This window comes from Sinohyriopsis cumingii, chromosome 3, assembly GCF_028554795.1.
Source record: "Sinohyriopsis cumingii isolate HCF-2022 chromosome 3, ASM2855479v2, whole genome shotgun sequence".
Taxonomy (NCBI): Eukaryota; Metazoa; Mollusca; class Bivalvia; order Unionida; family Unionidae; genus Sinohyriopsis; species Sinohyriopsis cumingii.
Window position 1 is genome coordinate 139604648 of NC_142963.1, and position 24844 is coordinate 139629491.

Below are 24844 nucleotides of genomic sequence, written 5' to 3' on the forward strand. Positions count from 1 at the left end.
AGAAACAAACAATGATACTTGGATTATCAGTGACCAACGTGACCCTGTCCTTCATAACGGATAAAGTAAAAATTCCAGACACGGAATGTTGACTGGTATTGACAAACCGAAAAATGAAAGAGCGCAGCATGCAACTTCGGTTCTTCATGGAATTTATCTGATAAATGATAAACCCAGCATTAATAATCTAAAACCGGTAAAAGTTTCAAAAATAAATTAAGTAGCCGAACGAGTCACAAACGTGATATGTGAAAACGGTTTCACGGGCAAAATGCGTAAAATGATAAACGAGTGGGGAGAAATAGTTAAAGATAGTGGAGCATCTGTCAAAGACCTCGGTAAGTTAGGAAAGAAAATAAACTACCAATAAAGTAAGAATAATAACCAAAGAGATTTTTTACGAATCAAAGCATAAGTCAATGGAGCTTCGATTGAGATTACTGATCACAAAGCGCACGCGTGGACTAAAGCAGTAACAATATTTCCTCGCAATCGAGCTGTTACATTTTACCAAGGATATATATATATATATATATATATATATATATATATATATATATATATATATATATATATATATATATATATATATATATGGTTTTATTAACGAAATATATAATAATGATCATATATCCATGTGGGTGTTTCAAAGTTCAGATAATGGAAATTATGATCAGTTTTTACGACCTAATGGAAAACAAAAATCTTGCGTTAAAATGTACCCATGACTCTGCGATATCAGGGTCGAACAATTACTGAGTAATGGTTTTACCGTTCCATCAGTTGCTGCTGATTTTGCTAGACAAAAACATTTGTGGAAGCCAGCATAATTGGATTTTCTTGAAGAAATACAACGCAGTTCTGTCGAATACAGACATAGTTGATTATAGAATACTAAATATGATTATAGGGATGTTATTTCGGTTTATATGGTTGCATGCTATCCCGGAAGTGTTCTTGGTATGGGAGTGTGTTCTAAGTATTTTGAGCGATTTCGACACCCGCCACATGAGATGACCAGAGTATTGATAAATGACCATTACCAAATTTTGATTTGACTAAATTTGCTTGTATCATGTCATTTAAGTTTGCTGAAAATCTTCATCCAATTTGTTATGTCTGGTTTGGCAAACATTTTTTAGAAAAAATGCGGGCACCAATAGTTTTATTACGGTACAATATCGATGTAAAAATGCTGATATTGTTGATTGTAAGTAAAGCAATTATATCATCTCATCCAAGAAAGAAGTTTGGTCACCACAACATAAGAAATATTCTGATGATGAAAATCCCGATATAACTGATTTTAAAAATAAAATCGCAAAAGATCTTAGCATAAATATGATCGGTAAATTTACCCAGGGAGGATCATATGATCATAAGCAACATTGTACAAGATTGATTATAGATGATGCTGAACTTGATATTATAATTGCTGATACAACGTATAGAAATACATTTATAAATCAAGAAACAGTTTTCTTGCCAAATGGACCTAAATTAGGTACAATTGCGATTTATATTGATGGTGAGTCACCGCAGTTTACTAATTTAAGATTTTTAATGCTCTCCTATGTTTCAATAAATCTATTATCAATGAGAAATACAGTTTCTGAGTTTGCTGTCAGAGTTGCTACTGATTAATTTTATATCAACAAGAATACAGGATTGCTAGGACAACTCCATACTGGCACTTATGCATCATGGGGTGAATGGAGAATAAGACAAGAAAATACACTTAATTATTCTGAATCAGCCGACGTTTAAATTAATGATATTTTTTACCCCAAAAATCAAATGTCAAAATTATCATCTGCACCATCTGTATTTGATCCTGTAGCTAGACATCAAACAGTTTAACTCAAAGAGCCTGGGGTTCTGGTAAAACAACTCGTATGATTAAATTGTTTCGGAATTTTTATATAGTTGCATTAACACATACAAACAGACTCGCAAGAGAAATGAGAGAAAGAAATATTAAATCATGCACTTATCATAAATTCTTTCGATGGAAAGGAGATAAATTGACTCCTGAACGAATGGGCGAGAAATGCTAATATATTCCAAGAATTATTGTTTGGGATGAAATATGCACTGTTTCATTAGAAATGTTAAAAATATTTCTTGATTGGTTATTGACAAAAATACTGCTGTAATAATGTGTGGCGATCATGATCAACCACCACCTTTTGTTGGATTGTCTCCACACGATTGGCTGAGAAATTATGTAGATTAATATGAAGAAATAACTAATTATCATAGAGCACTTGATCCAGAATTAAGAGATTGTAAGAAATTAGATTACAACTGAATAAAATTACAACTCCAAATATGGCAAGGACTGAGCAAAGTTACTTCGAATGGTTCAGGATTTTAGTTACAAAATACAATATTTTGTAATGATACTGATGACATCCAAAAATACATCATGGAAAAACCTGTAACTGAACAAAATATAGACAAAAAGAGCATCTAATATGCATGTCGGAGGTGCAGACCATTTTATCACAGATGTCAATCCATTTTTAGCTTACTGAAAAATGGAAAGCAAAGATAACTCTTGTAAATGTTTGAACACTGTATAGAACACAAGTTGATTGGCTTTAGTGAGAATGTGAATTATATACACCAAGTCCACAAGTTATTGAGGTATCAGCTATTTTTATTACTGCCAACCTTGAGGATATCAAATAGTGCAAGTAATCAAAGTGGTTTCCTGGCCTGATGGTCATCTATTCAGTCAATGTTCATGGTCTGATGGTCATCTGTTCAATCAATGTTCATGGTCTGATGGTCATCTATTCAATCAGTGTTCATGGTCTGATGGTCATCTATTCAATGTTCATGGTCTGATGGTCATCTATTCAATCAAGTTTTGCATCTGGTTCAAATATTCCTTAGTTTACATTTCAATCGCCTCGAGTGGCCGAGTGGTCTAAAGCGCTCTCCGTTACGGATCACTGCCATCTCACCTCTGTCTACGTGGGTTCGAGTCTCGGATTCGGCCAATGTGGGTATGTGAGAAAGCTTGCCAGTAGCTTCTCGTGGGTCGGTGGTTCTTTCCGGGGTTTTCCCGGGTTCTTCCTCCACCATTAATACTGGCCGCCATGTATAGCCTATCCTGTGCTGAAAAATGGCGTGAAGCCCTGCAGCAACAACAATAACATTTCAATCAATGTTCATGGCCTGATGGTCTTCGATTCAATCAATGTTCATGGTCTAATGGTCATCTATTCAATCAATATTCATGGTCTCATGGTCATCTATTCAATCAATGTTCATGGCCTGATGTTCATCGTTACAATCAATGTTCATGGTCTGATGGTCATCTATTCAATCAATGTTCATGGTATGACGGTCATCTATTCAATCAATGTTCATGGCCTGATGGTACTCTATTCAATCAATGTTCATGGCCTGATGGCCATCTATTCAATCAATGTTCATGGTATGATGGTCATCTATTCAATCAACGTTAATGTTCTGATGGTTATCTATTCAATCAATGTTCAAGGTCTGATGTTCATAGATTCAATCAATGTACATGGTCTGATGGTCATCTGTTCAATCAATATTCATGGTCTTATGGTCATCTATTCAATCAGTGTTCATGGTCTGATGGTCATCTATTCAATGAATGTTCATAGTCTGATGGTCATCTATTCAATCAAATTTTGCATCTGGGTCAAATATTCCTTAGTTTACATTTCAATTAATGTTCATGGCCTGATGGTCATCTATTCAATCAATGTTCATGGTCTGATGGTCATCTATTCCATCAATGTTCATGGTCTGATGGTCATCTATTCAACCAATGTTCATGGTCTGATGGTCATCTGTTCAATCAATGTTCATGGTCTGATGGTCATCTATTCAATCAAGTTTTGCATCTGGGTCAAATATTCCTTAGTTTACATTTTAATCAATGTTCCTGGCCTGTACGTCATCTATTCAATCAATGTTCATGATCGGATGGTCATCTATTCAATCAATGTTCATGGTCTGATGGTCATCTATTCAATTAGGTTGTTCATATGGGTCAAATATTCATTAGTTTACATTTCAACCTGACAGCAGCTGGCATAGTTCAGATAGTTAATCATCTGATTTAGAATCCAAGGGTTGCATTTTGGTAACTGACAGGTCAGCTTCCTAGGTCCCTTGGAATGGCAGTTTCCTCCCATGTCCTCGGTTTGACATAGCCACATTAGGTTCTGAAAGTGATGTTGCTGTTACAAACCAAGCAAACAACTGATCAACAATCCATTTTTATTTTTCTAATTTTCATCAGCTTTAAACTTACATGGTATCCTGTAATTGAGTGCACTATAGAAAACGACAAGAAATTATGCAATTAAGGTTTCCGGAAAACAGGAGTGTCTGGATATTTGGAATAATGATGGTAGGCATGTCATTAGTAGGAAATCATCATGATCCTGCGCAACGTACTTCTATATATCGTAAATCTAATAGTCAGGGCTGACTCAAACATGACTAATAGTCATGGTCTATTATATGATGTCATATACATGGTTTATTCTATGAAGTTCAATAGCCATAGATTATTTTATGTGTAATAGTCATGGTTCATTCTACGTGTAATAGTCATGATTTATTCATTTTATAATTATCATTATTATTATATGTCTAATATTCATGGTTTATTCAATGCTGATAATCATGTTTTATTTTATGTGTAATAGTCATGGTTTATTCATTTCTTAATAGTCAAGGTTTATTCGATGTGTAATAGGCATGGTCTATTATTATATGTCTAATATTCATGGTTTATTAAATGCGTAATATTTATGGTTAATTATATGATGTTTAAAAGACATTATTTATTCTATGATGTTTAAAAGACATGGTTTATTATATTTGTAATATTTGTAATAGTCATGGCTTAGTCTATGTGTAGTAGTCATGGTTTATTATATAAGTAACAGTCATGGTTTATTCCATTTGTAATATTCATGGTTTATTCTACTGGTGTCTGTGTGTGTAATTTATATTTTTAATGTAGCTGTAACAATTGTTCAGTCATATCGCTACAATGTCTGCACTGTGACAGTTTAAAATAATGTCTAGCACTGGGACATCATACCACAGACATGTATCATGATGTCTCACCCGGTCACATTATCCTGACACCAGGCCAACGAGTCCTAACACTAATTTTAAAATCTTTGGTATGCTCAGCTGGGGTTTGAACCCATGACATCCCGCATCCGAGGCGGACGCTCTAACCACTAGGCCGCCGGAGCGGTCTATTCTACTTGTAGGTCAAGGTTGATTCTATGATGTGTAATAGTCATGGTTTATTCTATGTGCAATAGTCATTATTTGTTCTATGAAGTCAAATAATCATGGTTTATTCTATGATGTCTAACAGTCATGGTTTATTCTATGATGCCTAACAGTCATGGTTTATTCTATGTGTGATTGTCATGGTTTATTCGATAATGTCAAATAATCATGGTTTATTCTATGTGTGATAATCATGGCTTATTATATGATGCCTAACAGTCATGGTTTATTCTATGATGCCTAACAGTCATGGTTTATTCTATGTGTAATAGCCATGGATTATTCTATGTGTAATAGTCATGGTGTATTCTATGTTTGATAATCTTGGATTATTCTATGTGTGATAGTCATGGTTTATTCGATGTGTGATAGTCATGGTGTATTCTATGTGTGATAGTCTTGGATTATTCTATGTGTGATTGTCATGGTTTATTCGATGATGTCAAATAATCATAGTTAATTATATGTATACTAGTCATGGCTTATTCTATGAGTCATTTTTTTATAATGTCTAATAATCATGGTTTATTCTATGTGTGATAGTCATGGATTGTTCTATGATGTCTAATAATCATAGTTAATTATATGTATAACAATCATAGTTTATTCTATGTGTAATATAGTCATGGCTTAATATGTGATGTCTAATTATAAAGTCATGGTTTATTATGTGATGTCTAATTGTCATGGATTATACTATCATGTCTAATAGTCATAGTTTATTCTATGTGTAATTCCGGTAGTCTTGGTTTATTCTATGATATGTAATAGCCATGGTTTATTCTTTAATGTCTGATCATAACATTTCATAATAATTTCGCACCAAATGCACTGATAATTCAACTGAATGTGTGAAAATCAGGCATTATTAATATTTTCAAGCTTCACTTTTATTTCTTCATTAAATTCCTCCTATATTCAGATCATTGTTTCCTTCCCCCCCCCCAAAAAAAATAGTGGGGAATCTCCATCCCCCAAACAAAGCATTATTTACAGTGTAATAAACTCAAGTGCTACACAATGAAAGTATTGATCCAATAATGCCATAATTTTGATTAGGGATGTCACTCATCTTTATCACTCGAAATTGCCAGTTTGCAAAATCCATTGAATTATATACTGTGAATAAATCATTATGAAGATTGCTTCCACATTTCTGAGTGCCTTATTAAGTGCTACTAAATCTATCATAAATGGACACACTTGTAATTAATAGATACTGCTTGGAAAGATTCCCCCGCTGGCTGAATCAGTGGAATGGTCAACAGGGAAGCTTGTGATGGTGAAATATTAGTATCCCTACAGGAAAAAATATGACTGCCCTATGAAATGATGAATACTTTTACATAGCATAGACAATACATACATGGGCAAGTAGTAGCTGTGGGGGTTAGCATAATGACAGAGAGCTCAACATACAAATACAATAAATATTAAAAGGTCTTACTACCTTGTTTTGTAACTCATTGTACTATTTAAAATTTGATGGGGTATGACATGAACACAATTACAAAATGAAAAACAAGACGATTCTCAAGATGTCAATCATGTGACCACGACTATAGTATTATCAGACTGTGCTTTATCATATGGTTCCATTTAGAGAAATTGAAGTGGACGGCGTTGTTTATATGATCAGACCGGCCCTTACACTACATGGACTGTCTTTAAAGTATGAAGCATGAAAATTACATCTTTAGACTAAATGCTTAAAAATTTATTTTTATTAATTGGAACACATTAAAAATTATCTGCAGTTTAAGATGAATTTTATTTGTAATAAATCTGATAATCTAACATCTGATAGTTTAAGTTAGGGCATCCCAGATAAGAGCTTACACACACACACACACACACACACACACACACACACACACACTCAAACACACACACGCATACTCAAACACACACACACACACACACACACACACACACACACACACACACACACACACACACACACACATACAGAACAGCTAGTGATAATTTTAGTATTAGATTAAATTGATGGTAGATTTTTTACATTAGGGACATAATATGCCTTGGCTGATAAAGAAATCAATCATCGTGAAAATGTTATGTGACCATGGAATGATTAGACTCAAATCTGAGCACAAACCAACATCTCCAGGCATTTTCAAGGCCAAAAGTTTGTAACTTTTCAAAATTTATCTTCGTATTATACTGCCCAAGAACACAGTGCATTGATGTTGTATTTCCAGAGTCTTGTTCAAGTAACATTTTAATAATACTAATATTACCCACTTATACTGACATAGTTCATGTTGACAAACCACCTATACCACCTTTGACCCAATTTTCAATATAACCTTGTAGAGGCTCTTTGGCCAAATTTTCAATCTCACCTTGTTGAGACACCTTTGTCTAATTTTCAATCCTTTTCCCATTTCTGGAATATGCACTACATAAAAAATATAAGCCATCATATTTGTGACTTCTCCAGTATATAGAATGTTGCAAGTGCAGCAATCTAATATACCAATACTAAAATGTTCTAAATAAATTAAATTTTGAAAACTTTCTTTAAAATGTTGATTCAGTCTCGTAAACATGCACATAATATGCAATAATGATGTGCATGAAGGTTGATGATGGAATTCTCACCATATGTTACCAGTCTCAAGGTGAAGGTAACAATGCATAGAAATCAAAAGTTAAAAAAAACACTTGACTGCCAAGTTCACTTTGGCATGATGTAGATTATGGCAGATGATTATCACACATAAATTTACAAGATTCAATGATAACAGCATCACAGGCTTCAAGTAACCTTGATAAATCTATCCACAGGTTTTGAACCTTAACTTGAATAAATATTTTATGAAGCCAAGACTAGAAAGGGGAGAAAAGGCAAACATTTTACATTGTGAATATTTTATGGTGGAGTGATTGCATGAGCAGCAAACCATCGCAAACATTTTAAGCTTTTTTTCAACAACCAAGGGCTGATTACCTTCTAGCCGTTTTCATCTTTTTTTTTGGCAACCATTAATTCAAACTTGTCACAGTGTATTGGGAAGCCCCCATAAAACTGTCAGTTTGAAGCTAAGATTTGAATTCAGGCTGACAATTTTCACAATTATGACAGCCCTGTCTGACAGTTATTATACAAAACATAAAACATACTTTCCATGATGTGTTATCACACTAATTAGATATTGCTAAATCAACAGAGTATTTTCCCTTCTTGAAAACTCAAAACTTCAATGTAAATTTACATATTAAGGATGAAATTTCAGTATTTAAGTATTTGTACATCTTACTGACTATGTAACATTTTTACTATCACTCATGGGGCCCGCAAGTGGCTGAGTGGTCTAAAGTGCTCACTATTACGGATCACTGCCATCTCTCCTCTGTCTGTGGAATCGGTTCTTGGGTTCGACCAATGTAGGTGTGTGAGAAAGCCTGCCAGTAGCTTCTCGTGGGTCAGTGGTTCTTTCCTGGGTTTTCCCCATCTATGCTGGCCACCATGTATAGTTCATCTACTGCTGAAACATGGCATTAAACCTGCAAGAACAACGACAATGACATTCACTCCGTAATCTTTCTGCCTTCTAGAGTTGATCAATTTTGAAAGCATTTAATGTTTGGTCTCATTTATGAAATGTCTTGTACATGCCATTTCTTTGTCTCACTGTTGAAATGTCTTGTACCTGCTATTTCTTTGTTTTGTTTATGAAATATCTTGTACCGGCCGTTTGTTTGTCTCATTTATGAAATGTTTTGTAAATGTCATTTTTTTATCATTTATGAAATAACCTGCACCTGCCATTTCGTTATGGATCACTAAAGTCCTTTAAGCCAATCTTTTTTCAGTGCTATATTTAGCCAGCAAAATTCTGTTTGCTCCGATTACACACTTAGAATGTAACAATAAAGTGAATTAAATTATCAGTATGGACACGGATAATGTACATTCTCATACCAGGAAATGTTTTAACATTGATGGGAGGGATGGGAGGTAGTAATGATAATGGGAGAATCTTCCTTCTGGTGTAGAGTATGACATGTACGGGTTCTGTAAAGGCAAAAAGGGATGGTGGGATTAGAAAAGCATCATTTTGGTGGGTGAAAAACAAATTCATCCTACTCTGGGATTTTTTCAGGTGCCAGATTTCTAAGTATCTTAATCCTTGCTCCATTCTACAATTACTACATGTCTTAGTCATCGAAAACATGTAAGTAACTACTTTAGCAGGAGGGAAAGACTGTGCAGTAGTTTGCCAGTGATTATCTAATTTTCAAGACTGAGATGCAGGTGCATAGCAACAACAGCTGCAGTTCTCTGTAAAATAAACACTGACAGCTTATTGGAAAGTACTAGATTTTGTTCTTTTTCTCAAAGTATTGCAGTGTTCTGCATCTCTTGAGACTGGTGGGTGCTTTGATTCTGCAATTAACTCTCCATACTTTGGAATCGTTATACACAGGAAAACAGTCACAAATCTTCCTTTGTCACTGGGACTACTCAAGCTGTTGAGAATGCTGGAATTTATCATGAAAAGTGCACAACAATCTTGTATGAGTCCAAGCCAGGATTGAGAAGGCATTTTAATATATTGCTTTTAAAGGTTTACAATAATATCAGTCTGGGTAACTAGTTTATTGCATTAATTTGATTAAAGGCTCATGTGACTTCCAATATTTGCATGTTCAAAAAATCAGGTTAATTAATCAATTTAATTCCAAGTGTGTTTACTTTCCAACTTCTAGATCTAGCTAATAAGATCAAACAGATTCCCAAGCCAGGATAGCACCTGAATACACATTCTGAATGCCACCAATAACATATATGTGCAGCTTTCACCACTAATTACCTCTATCCCAATACACAACCTACAGACCCATTGTAATCTTAGGAAGCTTTTTGTATTAGCAGTACTCATAACAGTGGTTAGATACAAAAGGGGTTTCCATCAGTTCCAACAGACCAGTCAAAATGGGTTTCCATCAGTTCAAACAGACCAGTCAAAATGGGTTCAAGACCGGAAAAAAACATACAACATGATGCTGCTGATGAATCTACTGAATTCCCTGCGAGTTGCATTACAAAATGCACTGAATACAGCTGACACTCGATTCACAACTATTTGATTTACATGTCTTCATTTCAAAACCATTTATAAGGAAACAACATTCAATTTTTTGATATGATGCTCATTTTTACACCATCACTGGTGCCATGTGCTGTGACTCGTGTGCAGCTCATACACATGCATTTACAATATTTTCAATTTATGACATTTGACTTATGCCATAACCTCAAAAACGCAACTAAGGCATAAAATAACCATCACCAGTACAGGGCATCCCCGATATAATGCATTTCATTATAAAAGTGTGCTGCGTACTGGGAAACACTAATATAATGCACTTCATTACAAAACTGTGCTGAGTATTGGGAAACACTAATATAATGCACTTCATTACAAAACTGCTGCATACAGGGGAAAACCAAAATGTGTGTGTGTGTGTGTGTGTGATTTTGGATTGCTAATGTAATTTTAACATATTTTCAGTCATACTGTTATGATGTTTGCAGTGTGGCAGTTTATAGTGATGTGTAGCATTGTGGCATCACGCCACAGACATGCAGCATCATGTCCCACCAAGCCACATTATCCTGAAACCAGAACAAACAGTCCAAACACTAGCCTCTTACTGCTCGGCGCCAAGCAAGGCAGCTGCCAGTTCCATTTTTATAAGACTTTGGGATGACTCGGCCATGGTTCCAACCCAAGACCTCCTGCATTTAAGGCAGACACTCTAACCACTTAGGTCACCAGAGTGGTCGAACCCTGACATAACAGACTTCACTAAAAAACTACATTGAATACAGTGGAACCCTGGTATAATGCACTTCACTATAAAAATGAATAAAGAGAAAATGATATATTGAACTTCATTATAAAACTGTACTGAATACAGTGGAACCTTGATATAACGCATTTCATTATAAAACCATATTGAATACAGTGGAACCCTGATATTACACACTCGATAATAAGACTGTTATGAATACTGGGGAATTCCGATATAGGGAGTTCATTATAAAACTGTATTGAATACAGTGGAACCCTGATATAACACACTTCATTATTAAACTGTAATGAATACTGGGGAATTCTAATATAGGCGTTCATTGCAAGATTTTACTGAATACAGGGAAACACAAATATAATACACATCGTTATAAATGGAGAACCGTGATATAATGTACTTCATTGTAAAATGGACTGCACAGATGCTGCCAGGACTTTGCCTAAAGGGAGTAGCCTGTCCCCAACACTAAAATATGGCGAAAGCAGGGGGAGGGGAAATGGGGGGGGGGGGAATAGTTGATATTTACCTAACACTTTAAAAGCTGTCTTCTTCCTGTTCCACTCCGTCAGAGCTCTGTTGACATCAAAATTCTCAAAAAGATGTCTCCGCTAGTTGTATAAGTATTAATCTGTTGATTGGTTTTAAGCCTAATCTCTCCATATCTGTGTATAAATATTATTTAAACATAATCTCTCTTTATCTGTATAAATACTGTTCTTTGCGGAGAACCCGCCTTCAAAGACTGAGCTCTGCCAACGTTTCACCTTCACCATGCCAGGCATTTTATCTCTTCCATAACACTGTGTTATAGTTTTAAGTCCATTAATGCCAAAATCAGCTTGATCAGACAAAATTTGAGCCACTCAATATCCGTACCTTTTAATTTCTTTATATAGTATAGCACAAGATCCCTATGGGAAAATAAATGTAAATTGCACTATACTCTTAAAATGCCTGTAATTTATTTAGGCTTGATATTCTGACTTTAATTCTGAATACTGCCGAAAAGAGTCTTGACTGGCATACCATCTGTTTTTGTCCATCCATAATGTCAGACTCCTATTCAATATCATTTTCAGGATGAAAATCACTCAAAATTTTCCAGTACCAATAATCTGACATACTTCAAGTGATTAACAGCCATTTGTGTTAAGCAGATGTACCCTACCTGAAAAAAGATGCGACAAGTGCTATGAGACCTCAGGCCGAACAAATTACATCACAAAATGCACCGTAATGCCAATAAAAATTGTATATTGTAAAGAGCACAGTATTAAGCTCACATCTGGAAAAAAAGCTGTAGGATTTGCACACTCACATGCTCTGGCAACATCTCCGAGATAGGAGAACCGTAACATATTACACTTCATTTTAAAACTGCACTGAATACAAAGGAAACCTGACAAAACAAACTTTAGTATAAAAACTGCTTGATATACAGAGGAACCACAAGCTAATCTGTGTATGTATTCAGTGTTTCATTCCCTATACAAGTGGCATGAGACATTTTGTGAATGTAATAATATTTTATTCCCTACGCATGGAGCACATTATATTTTGTGTATGTAACAGTATTTCATTCCCTGCATATGTGGCACATATTTTGTGTAGGTATACATCATTTCATTCCCTACACAAATCACATGAAATACTTTGTATCTACAGTGTTTCATTCCTACACAAGTGGCATTCTGCATTTTGTTTATGTAAATAATATTTCATTCTTTACACATATGGAACAATTGTTTTCTGTTTATGTAAACAATATTTCATTCCCTACACATGTGACACAAGATAGTTTGTGCATGCATAGTGTTTCATCAGTTTATGTTAGATTATTCACAAGGAATTCAGTATTCACACTGAAAAGGAATCCCGAGTCTTTCAGTCACATTGATCCTGATGTTATACATTTTGAACATTTATCCGTAGCACAATTAAAGCAAATGGCAAAATGTATTAACTGTTGATAATCTAGAATTCATGTCATTGTCCAGAATCCACTGTCTTGTTTCAGTCAAAGTGACCTTGAAGTTTGACATTTCTAAACCCCAAAACTGACAGGTTTTTCCTTACTCAAAGCGCAAGCTAACCACAAAGTTCACTAAGTGTAGATGGTGGACAACTGAAGTTGCTGTAAAGAAACCAAACATGAGACAGACAGACGGATGGATGGTCAGGCAGACAGAAAACATAACAGTTTCCATTTTAAGCCATGCATGTTAAAATGTACTGAAAAAAAAGAACCTTATCCGAAGGGACTAAAGTGTGGATTCTAACCTCAATAAAGCTGGACTGTAACCTAAATAAAGCAGGATTTCCATACAGGATACAAATGAACTAACTGGTAAATTGTAATTTAAACACAGCTCGATTGTAATCTACCTAAATCAGGATTTCTATACATGATAGTGCAGTTTCCATACCTTGATGATATGTCCCTTGACTGTCCCAACAAAGACAATGGTATCTTGAAATTCGGTAGTCACTGCCACCGCAGACACTGTGGTATTGAAGGTAATGGCTGCCTCTGCTTGTATGGGAATCTGTCCATCAATGGGGGTGTTGATGTCATAGGTTCCACAATAGTCATCACTAATATTGAATTTCTGAAATAAATTGGTTGTAAGTTACTGCAATCTCAATAGTTGTATCAAACACTTCTGAAGTTTTAAAATAACTCTTGGGAGCTATAAAAAAGAACCCCAAATAACAGCAAAACATAATTCAAGGATCAATCTATGATTTTGATATATGGGTCTAATGTCCCCTTGATAATTTTTAGATGGGTGAGGTGAAGTTTTGATTGGACAATATGTTGTGTGCTGCTTTAAAAAAAAACACACAAAAAACATTATTGTTGCTTTTCACACCATGCAAGTGATATTACTCAATCTAAATAGATTAACATTAAACACTGTATTCTTCAATTCTTTGTCTGCATTCTTCCCATATTAAATTAGAGGGACTGCCTTCCATTGGATTCACAGCAGAACTGGATGTGTATGATGGCATGTTTGTGAAAAACAGGTCTAATGTAGATGTGAAAAAAACATTATTCAACTTTCACATTCGATTAATTTTGACTCCGATCGTCTTAAGGAAGGGCCAGCTAGTATGTTGTAATTTCTCTCTGCTGATGTGTTCTGTTTACTTAGGCAAACTGTGCAAAACAGCATTCTGAACTGTTTTATAAAGACATGTATAGTAACATCAAACGAGAATCACTTTATGTATATCTAAGTTGTGGTAATTCTGAAATCGCCTTACTTTCCTGCACTGTCGTATCTGGCACAAGACAGAGGAATTCAGCAATTTTGACCTTGACTGCATTCTCACCTTTTCTTTGGTTACAATGTTGGATTGTGTGAAGAGAGGAGATCATCTTAGAACAATAGCCATTGAATAAAATACCACTAGGATTGATCCAAATATGGGCAAATTTCTGCAGGAAAGTCACCAGAATGTTCACAAAACACCTTGTGAAGGTGGATGTTTGAATATGGTTAGACTGGTTATCATTTATTACTATCCTGAGTATAAACTTGGTAACATGAAGCAGTGCAATCAATAGGAGTTAAATGATGCACCTCTGCCATGTATCGATTCCATTCATGATACACAGCCTACGATACGATATATTATCGATAGACATGTCATCTTAATGGTCTTTTCATCTGTAAAAGGTATGACAGTGGTAAGTCGCTTATTTACAATATGATAATAATGACAGACGTAGAGTTAGCATCATTCTTATTACATTCTCATCCGTGACAGGACAAAAACTCTTTCAAACAGACGATCTAATACCTTTCAGTGATTTCAAATACATATTTACGTCATTTTAGGCAGAGTCCCATTTTATCTGATGCACAAATCCTTTTGGTCACCATACCATTAGTTTTGGACTGTATGAATGCTTTAAAACATTTTCTTATCAATTTTATGTCTTTTTGCTTAAACTTGGAAGATATTAAGCTTTTTCAGAACAAAATAAATAATGCAGTGTGGGGTTGGGATGAATACCTCAAAAATCTATCACACTGTACTTTCTACTGATGCGTAACAACTGCAATGGTCACATGCACCTATTTTAGTTAATGAAGAATGAAAACTATTCACAACAACCACTCCCCTTCTATGACCCTCCATTTTTACACACTTATACAAGGTGACAATCTCATACGTTTTAAATCTGCTCCTCACCTAGTCTGTTCTAAATGTATTTATTTCGTCAGCTTATTCAGTCATTGAATAAATATCTCAACATAAACAAGTCATTCCAACTTTGCTCCCATTGTATGATATAATTACTTCACAAATTGGGGCCCTGAGTGGCCCGAGTAGTCTAAAGTGCTCTCCATTACGGATCACTGCCATCTCACCTATGTCTGCGTGGGTTCAAGTCTCAGATTCGGCAGATGTGGGTATGTGAGAAAGCCTGCCAGGAGCTTCTCATGGGTCTGTGGTTCTTTCCTGGGGTTTTCCCAGGTTCTTCCTCCACCATTAATACTGGCTGCCATGTATAGCCTATCGCGTGCTGAAAAAATGGCATTAAACCCCACAACAACAACAACTAATGCACAGCACAGATTGCTTCTTTAATTTATCTTGAAACAACTTAGAAAAATCATTTATTAAGCACTTCCACGATTTTCTCTGTTGCTTTGCCAGTACCTCTATTGTATCATGCAGGGAAGAAGCTACATTAAGATCTGAAATTTGGTTACTGTTTACCTTTCCATGGAACAAACAATAACCACCAAACAGACATCAATGTAATATATTTCACTCTGTGACACACCACATGTGTAGTCATCAAATAAGAATAAGACCCAATTAGACAAGATACGAATCGACAAGGAACTTGAAAGTGGTTATTAAATGACGAGTCAAGTACTTCATTACACACTGGGATGACACATCAGCAATATCTCCTTTATGCTGAACATGCAGTTGGGACAATGTAGTTAGCATGAAATCAGTGAAGTGGGGGGTACATTACGAACCACATCAACTTGTTTTAATTTCTAGAAGGCGAGTGAGTTTTGCAATAGGGTTTTCATTTTTACTTAGGAAAGAAATGAGTACCTGTGTCTGTCACATCTGTCTCAGTTTAAAGAGTAAAATGGTAAACGTCATGACTGCTGAATATTAATGTAACTCTTATATGGTAAGTATGGTTCAGTATTGATTCTCCACCTCTTGTACCGATATGTATATTGGCATAGCAAAAGTATAAATGCATTGATATATCAATGAACTGTTTTTCCCCTAGTAACCACCTTCCTCCCCCACAGGTCTCTGTCAGTGTAATAATAATCATCTTCATAATGCAAATTAGGATAAAGTGCTAAATCTAGTTCTCTGTCAGTGTAATAATAATCATCTTCATAATGCAAATTAGGGTAAAGAGCTAAATTCAAGTCTCTGTCAGTGTAATAATAATCATCTTCATAATGCAAATTAGGATAAAGTGCTAAATCTAGTTCTCTGTCAGTGTAATAATAATCATCTTCATAATGCAAATTAGGGTAAAGAGCTAAATTCAAGTCTCTGTCAGTGTAATAATAATCATCTTCATAATGCAAATTAGGGTAAAGAGCTAAATTCAGGTCTCTGTCAGTGTAATAATAATCATCTTCATAATGCAAATTACGGTAAAGAGCTGAATTCAGGTTTCTGTCAGTGTAATAATAATCATCTTCATAATGCAAATTAGGGTAAAGTGCTAAATCTAGTTCTCTGTCAGTGTAATAATAATCATCTTCATAATGCAAATTAGGATAAAGTGCTAAATCTAGTTCTCTGTCAGTGTAATAATAATCATCTTCATAATGCAAATTAGGGTAAAGAGCTAAATTCAAGTCTCTGTCAGTGTAATAATAATCATCTTCATAATGCAAATCAGGGTAAAGAGCTAAATTCAAGTCTCTGTCAGTGTAATAATAATCATCTTCATAATGCAAATTAGGGTAAAGTGCTAAATCTAGTTCTCTGTCAGTGTAATAATAATCATCTTCATATGGCAAATTAGGGTAAAGAGCTAAATTCAAGTCTCTGTCAGTGTAATAATAATCATCTTCATAATGCAGATTAGGATAAAGTGCTAAATCTAGTTCTCTGTCAGTGTAATAATAATCATCTTCATAATGCAAATTAGGGTAAAGAGCTAAATTCAAGTCTCTGTCAGTGTAATAATTATCATCTTCATAATGCAAATTAGGATAAAGTGCTAAATCTAGTTCTCTGTCAGTGTAATAATAATCATCTTCATAATGCAAATTAGGGTAAAGAGCTAAATTCAAGTCTCTGTCAGTGTAATAATAATCATCTTCATAATGCAAATTAGGGTAAAGAGCTGAATTCAGGTCTCTGTCAGTGTAATACTAATCATCTTCATAATGCAAATTAGGATAAAGAGCTAAATCCAGTTCTCTGTCAGTGTAATAATAATCATCTTCATAATGCAAATTAGGATAAAGTGCTAAATCTAGTTCTCTGTCAGTGTAATAATAATCATCTTCATAATGCAAATTAGGGTAAAGAGCTAAATCCAGTTCTCTGTCAGTGTAATAATAATCATCTTCATAATGCAAATTAGGGTAAAGAGCTAAATTCAGGTCTCTGTCAGTGTAATAATAATCATATTCATAATGCAAATTAGGGTAAAGAGCTAAATTCAGGTCTCTGTCAGTGTAATAATAATCATATTCATAATGCAAATTAGGGTAAAGAGCTAAATTCAGGGCTCTGTCAGTGTAATAATAATCATCTTCATAATGCAAATTAGGGTAAAGTGCTAAATTCAGGTCTCTGTCAGTGTAATAATAATCATCTTCATAATGCAAATTAGGGTAAAGAGCTAAATTTAGGTCTCTGTCAGTGTAATAATAATCATCTTCATAATGCAAATTAGGATAAAGAGCTAAATTCAGGTCTCTGTCAGTGTAATAATAATCATATTCATAATGCAAATTAGGGTAAAGAGCTAAATTCAGTTCTCTGTCAGTGTAATAATAATCATCTTCATAATGCAAATTAGGGTAAAGAGCTAAATTCAGTTCTCTGTCAGTGTAATAATAATCATCTTCATAATGCAAATTAGGGTAAAGTGCTAAATTCAGTTCTCTGTCAGTGTAATAATAATCATCTTCATAATGCAAATTAGGGTAAAGAGCTAAATCCAGTTCTCTGTCAGTGTAATAATAATCATCTTCATAACGCAAATTAGGGTAAAGTTCTAAATTCAGGTCTCTGTCAGTGTAATAATAATCATCTTCATAATGCAAATTAAGGTCAAGAGCTAAATTCAGGTCTATGTCAGTGTAATAATAATCATCTTCATAATGCAAATTAGGGTAAAGAGCTAGATCCAGTCCTCTGTCAGTGTAATAATAATCATCTTCATAATGCAAATTAGGGTAAAGAGCTAAATTCAAGTCTCTGTCAGTGTAATAATAATCATCTTCATAATGCAAATTAGGATAAAGTGCTAAATCCAGTTCTCTGTCAGTGTAATAATAATCATCTTCATAATGCAAATTACGGCAAAGAGCTAAATTCAGGTCTCTGTCAGTGTAATAATAATCATCTTCATAATGCAAATTAGGGTAAAGTGCTAAATTCAGTTCTCTGTCAGTGTAATAATAACCATCTTCATAATGCAAATTAGGGTAAAGAGCTAAATTCAGGTGTCTGTCAGTGTAATAATAATCATCTTCATAATGCAAATTAGGGTAAAGAGCTAAATCCAGTTCTCTGTCAGTGTAATAATAATCATCTTCATGATGCATTTTAGGGTAAAGAGCTAAATTCAGGTCTCTGTCAGTGTAATAATAATCATCTTCATAATGCAAATTAGGGTAAAGTGCTAAATCCAGTCCTCTGTCAGTGTAATAATAATCATCTTCATAATGCAAATTACGGCAAAGAGCTACATTCAGGTCTCTGTCAGTATAATAATAATCATCTTCATAATGCAAATTATGGCAAAGAGCTAAATTCAGGTCTCTGTCAGTGTAATAATAATCATATTCATAATGCAAATTAGGGTAATGTGCTAAATTCAGTTCTCTGTCAGTGTAATAATAATCATCTTCATAATGCAAATTAGGGTAAAGTGCTAAATCTAGTTCTCTGTCAGTGTAATAATAATCATCTTCATAATGCAAATTATGGTAAAGAGCTAAATTCAAGTCTCTGTCAGTGTAATAATAATCATCTTCATAATGCAAATTAGGGTAAAGAGCTAAATTCAAGTCTTTGTCAGTGTAATAATAATCATCTTCATAATGCAAATTAGGGTAAAGTGCTAAATCTAGTTCTCTGTCAGTGTAATAATAATCATCTTCATATGGCAAATTAGGGTAAAGAGCTAAATCCAGTTCTCTGTCAGTGTAATAATAATCATCTTCATAATGAAAATTAGGGTAAAGAGCTAAATCCAGTCCTCTGTCAGTGTAATAATAATCATCTTCATAATGCAAATTAGGGTAAAGAGCTAAATTCAAGTCTCTGTCAGTGTAATAATAATCATCTTCATAATGCAAATTACGGTAAAGAGCTAAATTCAGGTCTCTGTCAGTGTAATAATAATCATCTTCATAATGCAAATTAGGGTAAAGAGCTAAATTCAAGTCTCTGTCAGTGTAATAATAATCATCTTCATAATGCAAATTAGGGTAAAGAGCTAAATTCAAGTCTCTGTCAGTGTAATAATAATCATCTTCATAATGCAAATTAGGGTAAAGTGCTAAATCTAGTTCTCTGTCAGTGTAATAATAATCATCTTCATATGGCAAATTAGGGTAAAGAGCTAAATTCAAGTCTCTGTCAGTGTAATAATAATCATCTTCATAATGCAAATTAGGGTAAAGAGCTAAATTCAGGTGTCTGTCAGTGTAATAATAATCATCTTCATAATGCAAATTAGGGTAAAGAGCTAAATTCAAGTCTCTGTCAGTGTAATAATTGTCATCTTCATAATGCAAATTAGGATAAAGTGCTAAATCTAGTTCTCTGTCAGTGTAATAATAATCATCTTCATAATGCAAATTAGGGTAAAGAGCTAAATTCAAGTCTCTGTCAGTGTAATAATAATCATCTTCATAATGCAAATTAGGGTAAAGAGCTGAATTCAGGTCTCTGTCAGTGTAATACTAATCATCTTCATAATGCAAATTAGGATAAAGTGCTAAATCCAGTTCTCTGTCAGTGTAATAATAATCATCTTCATAATGCAAATTAGGATAAAGTGCTAAATCTAGTTCTCTGTCAGTGTAAAAATAATCATCTTCATAATGCAAATTAGGGTAAAGAGCTAAATCCAGTTCTCTGTCAGTGTAATAATAATCATCTTCATAATGCAAATTAGGGTAAAGAGCTAAATTCAGTTCTCTGTCAGTGTAATAATAATCATATTCATAATGCAAATTTGGGTAAAGAGCTAAATTCAGGTCTCTGTCAGTGTAATAATAATCATATTCATAATGCAAATTAGGGTAAAGAGCTAAATTCAGGGCTCTGTCAGTGTAATAATAATCATCTTCATAATGCAAATTAGGGTAAAGTGCTAAATTCAGGTCTCTGTCAGTGTAATAATAATCATCTTCAAAATGCAAATTAGGGTAAAGAGCTAAATTTAGGTCTCTGTCAGTATAATAATAATCATCTTCATAAAGCAAATTAGGGTAAAGAGCTAAATTCAGGTCTCTGTCAGTGTAATAATAATCATATTCATAATGCAAATTAGGGTAAAGAGCTAAATTCAGGTCTCTGTCAGTGTAATAATAATCATATTCATAATGCAAATTAGGATAAAGAGCTAAATTCAGGGCTCTGTCAGTGTAATAATAATCATCTTCATAATGCAAATTAGGGTAAAGTGCTAAATTCAGGTCTCTGTCAGTGTAATAATAATCATCTTCATAATGCAAATTAGGGTAAAGAGCTAAATTTAGGTCTCTGTCAGTATAATAATAATCATCTTCATAATGCAAATTAGGATAAAGAGCTAAATTCAGGTCTCTGTCAGTGTAATAATAATCATCTTCATAATGCAAATTAGGGTAAAGTGCTAAATCCAGTCCTCTGTCAGTGTAATAATAATCATCTTCATAATGCAAATTACGGCAAAGAGCTAAATTCAGGTCTCTGTCAGTGTAATAATAATCATCTTCATAATGCAAATTATGGCAAAGAGCTAAATTCAGGTCTCTGTCAGTGTAATAATAATCATATTCATAATGCAAATTAGGGTAAAGTGCTAAATTCAGTTCTCTGTCAGTGTAATAATAATCATCTTCATAATGCAAATTAGGGTAAAGTGCTAAATTCAGGTGTCTGTCAGTGTAATAATAATCATCTTTATAATGCAAATTAGGGTAAAGTTCTAAATTCAGGTCTCTGTCAGTGTAATAATAATCATATTCATAATGCAAATTAGGGTAAAGAGCTAAATTCAGGTCTCTGTCAGTGTAATAATAATCATCTTCATAATGCAAATTAGGGTAAAGAGCTAAATTCAGGTCTCTGTCAGTGTAATAATAATCATCTTCATAATGCAAATTAGGGTAAAGAGCTAAATCCAGTTCTCTGTCAGTGTAATAATAATCATCTTCATAATGCAAATTAGGGTAAAGAGCTAAATCCAGTCCTCTGTCAGTGTAATAATAATCATCTTCATAATGCAAATTAGGGTAAAGAGCTAAATTCAGTTCTCTGTCAGTGTAATAATAATCATCTTCATAATGCAAATTAGGGTAAAGAGCTAAATTCAGGTGTCTGTCAGTGTAATAATAATCATCTTCATAATGCAAATTAGGGTAAAGAGCTAAATTCAGAATCAGCAATGTGATGGAGATGTGCAAAATTTGTAATGAATTTACCTTATATGTTGTATGGTACATTTTTATCTCACACAATCCATTTTTTTTCACTTGTGTGATAATGAATTTTGTTAAACACAACCATGTCAAAGTTTCAATGAAGATTTCATGGGTACCATCTTAAACATAACACATTTGCATGACTATCAATTTTTAATTTTATCTTAGCTGGTATAGAGATTAGGAATAAAAGTCAACTTACAGTTTTCAGGCAAGTAACTTGTGAGATAATATAAGACCCAATTAGACAAGATACGAATCGACTAGGAACTTGTAAAGAGGTTATTAAATGAAGAGTCAAGTACTTTCTTCTACACTGGGATGACACATCAGCAATATCTCCTTTATGCTTAACATGCAGTTAACATGAAATCAGTGAAGTTGGGGGTACATTACGAACCACATCAACTTATTTAAATTTCTAGAAGGCGAGTGAGTTTTGCAATAGGTTTTCATTTGTACTTAGAAAAGATACGAGTACCTGTGTCTGTGACATCTGTCTCAGTTGAATTCTAAGTTTAAAGAGTAAAAAGGTAAACGTCATGACTGCTGAATATTATTTTAACTTATATGGTATGTATGGTTTTATATTGATTCTCCACCTCTTGTACCGATATGTATATTGCAGTGCCAAAGCATAAATGCACCGATATATCAATGAATTTTTTCTTAACCTGGTTACCACCTTCCTCCCCACAGTTCTCTGTCAGTGTAATAATAATCATCTTCATAATGCAAATTAGGGTAAAGAGCTAAATTCAGAATCAGCAATGTGATGGAGATGTGCAAAATGTGTGATGAATTTACCTTATATGTTGTATAGTACATTTGTACCTCGCAAAATCCATTTTTTTCACTTGTGTGATAATGAATTTTGTTAAACATGACCATGCCAAAGTTTCGATGAATATTTCAGGGGTACCAACTTAAACATATCAAATTTGCATGATTATAAATGTTTAATTTTATCTTAACATATATGCATGACTATCTATTTTTAATTTTATCTTAGCTGGTATAGAGATTAGGAATAAAAGTCAACTTACAGTTTTCAGGCAAGGAGCTTGTGAGATAATATGAGACGGTCCAGTGTTTCCTATCCCATCAAAACAAGCCTTTATGTTCTCAGTAAATATCCTCCGAACTGTTCTCAATGGATAAACACAAAGTGCGGAGTCACTTCCAGGAATGGCTGTGTTTAGGTTTCCAATGCTGCATACGACATACAGAACATCCTCATGTTCACTAATGCCCATAGTTGTGGTAAGGCTTGATCCTGCCTTACCAACATAAGCTGCCTGGACCAGATTGTAGAGGGTGCCGCTGTGCATGCATTTAAGCTGCACTTCAGTATATGAATAGTAATCTTTATCTGCCTGACAAACACGAATCAACTTGGAAATGTATGACTCTGTTGTAGGGTTCTGCGTCTGAACAGTAACAAAGTAACTAAATTTATCAGAACCGAAACCATATATGTAATAAACTGGAAACGTATCCCTAAGCATTGCCTCAATACTTTTTGATGAGCTTGTACCTATACCTTTGTAAAACAAATCAAAATTTTCTAATTTGCGGCTAGCTATTGCAGGGACAAGATCACGGAATACCGACTGTCCAGCATTGGTTCTTGAGGCAGCGACATAGAGAACGTGTGATTCACGGACACCATCTTTTGGACCGGGTGCAATGAATGCTACTGTGGTGCTTGTAGCATTATTTCCAACTACTGGAACGTAACTATCTGGACTCTTCAGTTCGATATCACTTAGACTGTACCTTTCACAGATGCCATGATATAGGCTTGAACATGCAATTAGTTTGTTATTATTGTAATCTATTACCAAAGCCTTATTGTAAGCATTCATTGGTTTTTTTGGTTGGTAACATGATGCAGTAGTATATTGTGGCTTGCAGTCTGGATTGTCATATTTCGGCCCTGTTGTTGCACTCTTTATCAATGTCAAGTTGGATGAAAGCTGATAGAGGTTGTTCATGGCACCTGTGTAAACATTTCCTGTTTTCTTGTTCAGTACCATATGACTAAATGCCCCTTTGGTGGAGTCAATCTCAAACTTGTTGACTATATAGATATTTGACCCTGTTGTCATGGCAATAGTTCCTAGCAACAGCATCAATATCACCTCCATCTTGAATGTGATGCCTGACATTGGAACTTGTTACCACATTACCTGGAGAAACAAAATGAAGCCATGCAAGTAAATATATAGAAATTACTTGATACTCTTCTAATGTGTAACAAGGCCTGTAAAACGAATAATTTCTTTATGGCATAAAAGGTGAAAAAATATTCTCAGCTGATGTGGTTATCTTGTAAATTGTCACTGTGTCTAACACCTAAATCACACTATGCACCAGTACTACTATATACCCTGATTTGCGGAAAGACCCACTTCACCCCAACTTCTGTGTTATATATATATATATATATATATATATATATATATATATATATATATATATATATATATATATATATATATATATATATATATATATATATATATATATATATGTTTAACTTTTGTAAACAACCTATTACCTAGCAAATTTTTGTCCATGACTATATATTGTACTTTTAAGATAATGTGAACAGGTTGACCTTGAAAGGTTCTAAACGGCTTAGCTGCTTTTTATCTTGTTTGTAAGTTATACGAAGGTGGTTTTCTTTGATTTGCGTTCAAGGTCTAGCCTTATAATGTTCTAGACGAGAAATTGTTTACCAATTTAATGGAAAAATGCCCTCATACTGGTCTTCTTATTCCATCTAAGCTTTCATG

At 34.2% G+C, this 24844-nt stretch overlaps 1 protein-coding gene across 3 annotated transcripts in view; it reads right to left on the minus strand.

Annotated features, from left to right (window-relative positions):
• LOC149803954 (uncharacterized) overlaps positions 1-24844 on the minus strand; it is a 180265-nt gene that overhangs the window by 113247 nt on the left and 42174 nt on the right. For all 3 annotated transcript variants that reach the window (XM_089953781.1, XM_089953783.1, XM_089953782.1), the window contains 2 exons: positions 23090-24235; positions 13581-13763 (listed from right to left, as the gene is read on the minus strand). In XM_089953781.1, coding sequence (XP_089809907.1) covers positions 13581-13763; positions 23090-24214 — 1308 coding nt within the window. In that variant the 5' untranslated portion in view covers positions 24215-24235. The remainder of the gene's footprint in view (positions 1-13580; positions 13764-23089; positions 24236-24844) is intronic.